We start from the raw sequence: 9,934 nt of genomic DNA, 5'->3' as shown, positions 1-9,934 counted from the left end.
GCTTATTAATTTTTCAGTCTCTGTTAATTTTCAACTTGTAAACTGTTTAATGTCGATTTTGTGAAATAAGTCTATAAGTACTCGAAAACATAAGCTTTTCATATAGTCAATGCAACCGTGTGGACCACATGAACAGTTTTGTACAAAGTAAAAACGGTATTTTCTGAACGGCTAAGATACAGAAAGGAGCCCTATAATTTATAAGGTAAAAAAAGACATATCAATAGATAAATATGCTTGGATATTGTTGTTATTATATTTTATTTGTTCACTCATTTGATAGATAAATAATGAACCAAAAAGAAAGTCAATCGTTCCAAAAATCAGGAAGGGGTTGATTCGAAAAGACGATTGTCAGAACATGTAGTGTGTGTGCGCGTGTGTGTGTGCGCGCGCGCGTGCGTGCGTGTTTGTGTTGGTGTGTGTGTGTGTTTGACCACTGCGTTATAAGGAGCCGACTGGATGCTGTGGCATTCTTCAGGCAGTGATGATAGTACATTTATAGGTCGTTCACATTGTTTAGCGGGTTTTTACGCCGATTTACGCGTCGATCAAAAATGATCCAAAACATGTTGAATTTGGTTCAAATCCGGGCTTTTTGAAGGACAGTTATCGATGAAATAAACATTGGGATTTTGTTATACTGTATATTTATACAAACAACATTAATCTGGCATTATCGCATTGTAATATCGTTCTGACGTAATGGGTTTGAAGCAGAGAAACTACATGATAAACCAGAATATTTTCCCTATATTTTAGGCATTAAAATGTTCTTCAAATTGAATAACGCCGGGATAGGGTGCGGAACATGCTAGCAATATCACGTCACATCATAACTGATCCCAGTTTCAAGAACAATCGCGTTGTAGGACGCAACAGTGGGCATAATGTCCTTCCAATGCTTCGGAACAAACGTACACGGTCATCAGCTCGAAACAATGCAAACTTCGACGATCATTAGTAAAATAAATTGTTCGCCAGATCTGTTTTGTCCTGTTTATATGTTCCAGGGCACATGCCGTTGAGTCAAAATCTTTTGAAGAAAGTGCGATGTCCTTGCAAGCCGTTCTAGCCTAACAATACCAGCCTTTTTGTCGGAAATCCGGTTGTTGTAAGTCTCGGTGATAACAGCAACTGCTGCTGTTCGAAAGCAATCTCGTTGATGCTGGTTCGCGATATGTGAATCCGGTTACGGGACGGCTTTTGGCCGCCGTATCATTTTTGGACGGAAGGGCTTTTGCCCTGGAGAGCTTTTGTCCGTTTCCCATGTAATACACCTATTTGCCACTATTTGTGACAATTAATTTAATTAGTCATTAAAATTTGGATAATCATAAACCAATCAAATATGCAGTTTGATAAAACGTTCAAGCCATTCAAGATAATTAAAGATAATTGCCAAAATCCCAAGGCATGAGATTAATTGCCGGATGACAGCATTAAATGTTTTGATAAGGGAGTACACTATCACAAAAATGTATGACGCTGAAAAAATGACACATATATATTCAAGTCAAGCTGGTCAACGTATCTTTGACCTCTTCAGGTGGGGAGGGAGGGGGTGGGGGGGGCTGCAGTCCTGAATCCGCCAATGCATACTCTAAGGACTGTGTTCAGTCACTACTTATATTTAATCACCACATGACTTTAATAGTATCAACCTCCTCCCCTCACATTTTCCTCAGAAACAGAAACACACACTAACACAGCATCAAACCTGTGAGAAGGTCAGTATGGCCTATAGTATAAAACAAAAAGGAATCACAAATTCGTCATATTACCGTTGCAGCTTATCGCTGAGATCGAGTCCCGCAAGAGATTTCGAGTTGCTACGTGCAAGGAAGCTAGTCACATTGCTGAAATAATGCATTAAGGAGTACCTGCAGTAAAACTGGAAAGTCAAATTTTTTTAAAACACGACCCCATCCCCACCAAAAAAGAAAAGAATAACAAAATAAAAACTAAAATAAAATAATAATAACAAAAACTAATAAAAAGATTAAAAACAAGACCTAAATAGTACCAATCAGTAACAAACTGAAAGAAAACAGTTTGATCACATATGATCTTAAAAGCATCACATCCTAAGAAAACATAAGGTCGTCATATGACCTTAACATCAAGCACAAAGAAAACAAATTGTCGCCCAAATCAACACTAAAGATCTTTCTTTAAAATACCGAAAACCATGAACATTGTAACACAACATCAAAATACAGGATACTAGTAATTTATTTGAGTTAGATATCATTGACATTATGAAAGCCGTATTTAAAGTAATAAATGATTATTGCATTGCAATGAAATACAATCAATGTGAATAAGTTGGTTGTAGCCAAATTCATATGAAATATATGGTTGCATTTGTGATAACAACTGTCTTATTATAAATGTGTTTGTGATTTGTTTATTTAAGCAGTAAAATTTACTTCAATCAAAATGAATCCAAATACTGTACATGATTAAATCCTCAACCTGGACATGAAACAATGACACAAAGCTGAAACAATTCAGATTGCCGCGTCTGTACCTTGAAAGGCTTACATAAAAGTTTATCCTTTATGCGCTTTCATATCTTCCGTGAATTCCTTTCTAAATTTAGACTTGTCGCCGTAAATATAGTGATTCGTCATATCCGGCGAGTACTTGCTAGCGGGTGGGGTACGACCGTATTTTTCTGCAACAATTCGAATCAAACTTGCTGAATTGCCGCAACAAAGACCAACATACTGGATCCCGATTTTACGACACTCGATGGCGAATGCTTCAATCTCCTGACGGCTGCATCGGCATGCGCAAAGATCAGTTGGAAAAGCCCGGATATCTGACAAGATAAATGTATATGCGACTTTATTTAATAAATTGTCAAAATTATGAAAGTTGATATGAAAATTACGTTCTATATATTATCTTTTTATAAATTAATTTGAAATTATTTTTATCTACAATGTAAGATACATAGCTTTTTATCAGATTTCTGATGGTATTTACAAATTTGATATCTTTTTGCAATTTTTAGGTTAAAAAAGAAGAGATAATACTTGATAGTTTTACATCTTTATAGTCTTTATAGATATAAGTCAATGAAATTGTCAAATTAGCTAATGTATCAATAAAAATATGTTAAAGTACGACATATTCCGCCAAAATCATATTCACCTCTCTGCATATGATACTAAGAAAGGAAACATATAAATGTTGCTGGATTTGTAAAAAGCTTCAATTGAGATAGAATTTCACTTGGGTACTAGTATTAAGGTAAAAGTATACTACTTGTGCCTGGTATGGTCAGCGAATGGAATGTAGGCTGCTCTGAGGTTGTCCTATAAGTAACCGGAAGTGCAGCAATCGGACCCTTAATAGGAGAAATTAAATGTGAAGAATTAGAAGTGGTATACCAAGATAATATCCAAGTGAAGAATATTGAAGTATTATTTTACTAGCACTTATGTAATGTGAATAAGTTATCGAAAAATGAATAGCATATTTTCTAAATTTGTGATGATTTTTTTATTCCATAAATATGAAAAATATCACATATGACAATTGAAATAATTATGCTTTTTTGTTCATCATTGGCCCTATCCTTTTACTACGTGGAATGCATAGTACTATTAGCACACTTCTTAAAATTATCAGAAAATGTAGGACACTAACTTTACAATTTTCTACTATTCCTTTTAAGACCGGAAGCATAGTTGCAGGACCACGTCCGCAATTCAACCCCACAACTGCTGCTCCGGCCTTTTGTAACCGTCTGCAGGCATCGATAACAGTCACGCCGTCTACACACACTTCACTGGTTACTGCAGACAGTGTTATAACCGCTGGTACACCTATGTAAAATGGCATCTCTTTAAGACCCTATATCTATATTTATCAGTGTAAGGTATATTAAACATTTGAAATGAACAAGATATTTATATTTGCGCTTACATTTGTTGGTCAATGTCATTTCAATTTTTTATCAAACAAACACTTAAATGTATTTTGGCTTTTTTTTATGAAGAAAAGCTGAAATGAGAAGTACTTGGGATGTTATTAGACTCGGCAGCATGATAGGAATATTTTAGTTTCAAAACGACCAAAAGGAAAATAAGGCGATCCGAATGAAGCTATAATAATATTATTTCTCTTTTCCATATCAAGAGTGAGTTTAAATCATTGCACAACAAAGCGTTTTTCCTTGACCATTTCAAACTTTTGGCAACTGCTGTGTTTTCTATAGTTTTAAAAAGGACTTTGTAATAACTATTCAAAATGTTTACCTTTACCATACTTATGTATACAATCTAGAGCTAACTTCGCCTCACCGAAGCTTGAGAACGTTTCACCAACAATATAATCTGCTCCCATCTCAACAGCAACTTCTACCTGCTCCTGAAATGATCCGAGTTATTCCGACAATGATAATGTCATACGTTTCTCTCTTGCGTTGTCTTTTTCGACTCGCAATTGCAACTTTTGAACACACTCTGTAAACGTTGGGACAAGGACTAAAGATAATCGTTCCAAATGTATCATCTCGGTGTTCGTATTATTCTTGGAATGAAATATTTTATAATAAAAACTTTATAAGTGTTTGATGTACATTGAAAGTGTTGATTATGTATAGATCCGAAATTTTCAAGTAATAATTCGTGCGCAAACATTATAATCACTTATAAATGAAAACAACAATAACTAGATCATTTACCTACGGTCTTATGTATGCGTCTTACTCTGTTTGGTCTTAAGCTCAAAAATACAAATTATTGTAGCCATTGTTACTTATATTTCAAGTGTTAACGCTCCATGTTAATGAGGAAGAACAATTATACTGACCTTAAACATGCTTTCTGTGACCTTATGCGATTCATCATCTCCGGTGACATAAACCGTTGAATTACATATGTTTCCCGCCATAAGACACCCATGTTTATCCGCAACTTCACGCGCTATTCGTAATGCCGTTCTATTGATTTTATCCAAATCTCCCTCCCTGCCAATCACACGTAGCTTTTCTCTATGTGCGTAGTACTTTATGAATAAATGTATAAAACGTATATTGTTTTTCATTGGTAACTTCAAATACATGATATTTCTGTATACAATTAGGACAAATGGAATGATAAAATGTCTTGAACATACTTGTACAAAGAAAAGGCAATTCAGCTGAAAGCCAATATATGACTTGCCAAGTTTAAAACCAAACCTATCACTCAATTGTACACTTATTTTTTCATTAACTCATTTAACGAAGTCTTTGAAAATTACCGTAAAAGCTAAAACAACATCACTTCCAGCATGAACAAATTCTTCATGTAATTGTCTCACGCGTTCCGGATGCTCAAGTATCACTTCCGGTACAAATGCACCAGCTTGTAAATAACCTCTATTCTCGAATTCAAAAAGATATCCTTCCGCAACAATAATGCATCCTCCATTTTGAAGTCTTTCGATTAACCCTACAAACGCAATCAAATCAAACAGGTTAGTGTGTTTTTAAAATATAAGAAGTTTAGCAAAATACGTTAAAACATTTTAATTTAAAATTGCTGAACAAAAATTCTGGGAGCAATGACAACATCAACAACAACAAAAGAAAAATCAGATGGAAATCGCTGAATCATGTAGATAGTCTGTTCATGATATCTAATATGGGTGCAACATTTTTCACGCCTTCGCTGCCGCAACTGCTTGAGCAGTGTTCAATCATTAACTAAAAGTATGAAATACTTAAGGCTGTAAAAATCCGTTGTTACAAGATATGATAGTTTAAGTTTCTTCTAATAGAACTTTACACTACGAGCATACCCATGTAATATCCGATATGTATCCATTACAATTAGGAGCTGTTCATTCCTAATCTCTTAACGTTATGGGAACTTTGATTTTTAGTGATAGAGCTAGAAAAGATATCTAGGGATGATATGTCCGATCCCTGCCACTAGCTACATATATAAAAATCTGGAAACAAAGTGATCCCTCGGAAGCATTCACCACAACTCAATTATATAAGAATTGCAGACTCGGTTTGATTGAGTCTGTACATGAGGGACAATAAATAAGTGCGACATCCCTCACGCCCCCTAGCACCGGCTAGTCGCTTTTAGGTTAAAACAACAGGCATATGTGAAAAAATCAATGTCATTTCTGGAATTTGGTAATGGGTGTATCCAAGCAACAATCAAACATTAATGGCGCCTATACAGTCTAAAATATGAAAGAAAAAGCATCATATGCTAACAAAGCAGGAATATAATGGAACTGACTTACCTTTACTTGAAGACATTGTACGTCCACGTTTTTACAAACAGAGCGAATAGTTTAGACGAACCTTATATTATCTTGATAAGACGTTTACACCATATTCGTTCAACTTGCGTGTACTTAAAACTACTATTCTTATCAGAATGGATAGCTATTCAAATTCATATTATACATTTGATTTGCATAATTGAAATCATATACTTATTTAGCATGATTACGCACGACTGTTTTCAACAAGAATGCGAAACTGATAGTATAAGCGAGTGTACAAATGTATTGAGTTTTGACTATTAATTAATAAAAATAAATGGAGAAAGATGCAAATAAATATTTGAGTAAATCAGACATTTATTAGTTTATGGAGGCAATCGCGTACACAATTGCCAAATTATTCTATGATACAGGGTGGGTCAATATTTAATACCATACAAAGTTGATTTTCTAAGTTAGCTAGTGATCCCTGTATTTGTTTAAATTATGCTATGTTTCAAAACACCTGCTTGCAAATGATACTAAAATGATGTGTGAAGTCAACCGATCAAGCATTTTATATTTTATTTACGTTTAAAACACTTTATATGAGTTACTTCATGTTAAATATGTATAGGGTATGAACCGAGATCTTAGGAAAGGCCTGGTCACGAACTTCGTGTGACAAAGAGAGCGCGAAGCGCTCGAGATGAATTATGAATTATGAAATTCGTGACCAGGTTTTTCCTTAACAGAACAAATTTGAAGTACCAGGCCAATATCCAAACTCACACACGTTAAACTTCTTTAGGGATTCTTATTTTTTCTATTTTAAGCAATGACAACTTCTTTAGGGATTCTTATTTTCTCTATTTTAAGCAATGACTGACGATAACGACTTGGATGACATTCTATCCATAATGCACAACACACATCACGTCCAGATTAACGTTTTGATAAACGTTTTGCTTTAATGAATAACAAATCATTTGCATTTTGCTTTGACTTCAAACCACTTGACACTCACTGCTGTGAGTTCCAATTAAATTGGGATATTGAGCTAGCTTACAGAATCTCGTTGGTTCTACTGAGATGTCTGCTTGTGCTTGTGCTAAAAAAAAGAAATGCAAATAAGAAACCGGAATGTCACCTTTACAGTGTTTGTTCTCCATTAAAAGAAATAATTAATAATAAAGAAATAATAAAAGAATGCTGAATGTGCAATTTGCTTCTGTCAAGTATTTGGTATGATATATTGTCGCTATAGTCCTGGTTTTGATTATCAATGTTAAATGTCTTTACATTTCAAAGCATTTATTTCAGCCAATCCTTAGCTTCGGGGGTTTGCAGGGAAAAGCAGCAGTGTTTTGACATAACGCCGGTTAAAATTTTGTTTGTGTTTAAAAAGGCAGGATTTACTCTTTCTCCAAGAGAGGGACGTTTAATAGGGATTTAAATAACAACATGTTTGATGCCACGGTTAGGAACTTAACATTTATTTTGCTATTAATTATGGGTTGTGACTGCAATAATAAAGAACTGTTACAGATAAATACTCGTAGAATTAAACCTCAAACGTCCGCATATGTAATATTGTGAATGTGTTTAATGGCAGAAGAACCTTATAGATTATAACTTTGAAAAGGAACGCAATGGAATATAATTATATTCAAAATTTGTAACACTGATGGGCTGAACATGATTGTATTATGAATGTTGGGAAATTTCTTATATGACCGGGTCTGTCTGACAAGACTAGACCTGTGCACGAGCAAATGTCAATAAAATATGCCTGTATGCCTGGTAGAACATGCTCCGTAGTAACTGATAAAAAACGTTCACTTGTTAATTAAAAGCGTGCAAGCTTATCATTGACAAAGATGCCATATTTTCACTTACCTAAGAAGCACATAACGCATAGATAACAATGGGGTCAACCCAGCCAGCATGACCATATCGGGCCGATATAGGATTAATGTCGGCATGTCGGCAAAATATGCCGACTATTTGCCGACGTCGGGCCGCTGCAGTGCCGACATATTGAGTATTTTTACTTAATAATGTGAATAAATTGTCCTGTGTATGATTTCAATTACTAGAACCAAATTAACCACATTTCGTGTTACATCAAAAAAGATACATCGGGTCTGCGTCGGGCCTACATGACCTATCAATGCAACTATTTTGTATATCGGGTTGACATCTACGGAATGCCGTTAGGGCCATTGCCTATGAATGTGTTGATCTGAAACGCGATAGTCGAAAGTACGATGGTGAAAACGCGAAATCACGAAACTACGATGGTGAAAACGCGAAAGCACGATGATGAAAACGCGAAAGTACGATGATGAAAACGCGACAGTACGATACTACGATGATGAAAACGCGATAAACTATCGTGTTTTCACCATCGTACTGTCGCGTTTTCACCATCGTAGTTTCGTGATTTCGCGTTTTCATCATCGTACTGTCGTGTTTTCATCATCGTACTATCGCGTTTTCACCATCGTACTATCGCGTTTTCACCATCGTACTATCGCGTTTTCATCATCGTACTGGCGTGTTTTCACCATCGTAGTATCGCGTTTTCACCATCGTACTGTCGTGTTTTCATCATCGTACTATCGCGTTTTCATCATCGTACTATCGCGTTTTCATCATCTTACTATCGCGTTTTCATCATCGTACTATCGCGTTTTCACCATCGTAGTTTCGTGATTTCGTGTTTTTTTCCATCGTACTATCGACTATCGCGTTTCAGATTAACACATTCATAGGCGATGGCCCTAACGGCATTCCGGAATGCCGTTAGGGCCATCGCCTATGAATGGTTTGATCTGAAACGCGATACTCGACAGTGCGATGATGAAAACGCGAAATCACGAAACTACGATGGTGAAAACGCGACAGTGCGATGGTGAAAACACGATAGTTTATCGCGTTTTCATCATCGTAGTATCGTACTGTCGCGTTTTCATCATCGTACTATCGCGTTTTCATCATCGTGCTTTCGCGTTTTCACCATCGTAGTTTCGTGATTTCGCGTTTTCACCATCGTACTATCGACTATCGCGTTTTAAATCAACACATTCATAGGCGATGGCCCTAACGGCATTCCGTAGACATCGGTACGATATTGCGTTTTCTGTTTAATTGAAAATCATGCAGCAAATAATTGTACATTTTGTTATGAATTTCTAAAATAATCATAGTTGAATTTTGAAATGATATGTGATTTGTAATTAAATTCAATATTTATGTTTTGACTTCATAAAAATCACTCTTTTATTATATTTTAAATGAAAAGCTTGAACATATTCACTGCAGTCCTACAATTAACAGATTAAGCGCCAAAAAGAAAAGCTAACAAAGGAAGGTGATAAAAAGCATGGTTTTTTTTAATGTAATGATGATTCAACAAATCTGTATTTTGATTTTTACAGTTAAAATTATTGGAAAAATACAATTTTTCTGTTTGTCTCTTTTTTTGAGATGTAAAATTATGTTTGAAAATGTTTGTCACATGATTTCGCGACATGCATCATCATGGTAGTGATTGTCATTTGCACATTTAAGTTAAAATATATGTCTTAATTTATTATCTGATTTTGTAAAATAATTATCTTTTATTTTGTGTTTTTGCAGGTTATGCCAAATGCTTGCTGCTAGATGTCATCAACATGCTAGCATAAGGATGATACCTGGTCGA

The 9,934-nt window shown here is 35.3% G+C and overlaps 1 protein-coding gene across 2 annotated transcripts; it reads right to left on the bottom strand.

Annotated features, from left to right (window-relative positions):
• Positions 1–2,217: 2,217 nt before the first annotated feature.
• Positions 2,218–6,433, bottom strand: LOC132734918 (betaine--homocysteine S-methyltransferase 1-like). 2 transcript variants are annotated; one of them, XM_060721798.1, is made up of 7 exons: positions 6,262–6,433; positions 5,260–5,450; positions 4,828–5,022; positions 4,272–4,383; positions 3,661–3,839; positions 3,274–3,358; positions 2,218–2,827 (listed from the first exon to the last, which is right to left on the bottom strand). In XM_060721798.1, the coding sequence occupies exons 1-7, from the start codon at positions 6,275–6,277 to the stop codon at positions 2,556–2,558; spliced, it is 1,050 nt and encodes a 349-aa protein (XP_060577781.1). In that variant the 5' UTR covers positions 6,278–6,433; the 3' UTR covers positions 2,218–2,555. The 2 variants fall into 2 exon arrangements, with proteins under 2 accessions (XP_060577781.1, XP_060577782.1); XM_060721799.1 differs by having other exon boundaries at positions 3,277–3,358; positions 6,262–6,425.
• Between the last annotated feature and the right edge of the window lie 3,501 nt (positions 6,434–9,934).

The sequence above is a fragment of the Ruditapes philippinarum genome, unplaced genomic scaffold (assembly GCF_026571515.1).
Source record: "Ruditapes philippinarum isolate M1 unplaced genomic scaffold, ASM2657151v2 ctg7474_1_1_1_1, whole genome shotgun sequence".
In the NCBI taxonomy this organism is placed as follows: Eukaryota; Metazoa; Mollusca; class Bivalvia; order Venerida; family Veneridae; genus Ruditapes; species Ruditapes philippinarum.
Note: the sequence above shows the minus strand (reverse complement) of the source record. Positions and strands in the feature narration are given on the sequence as shown.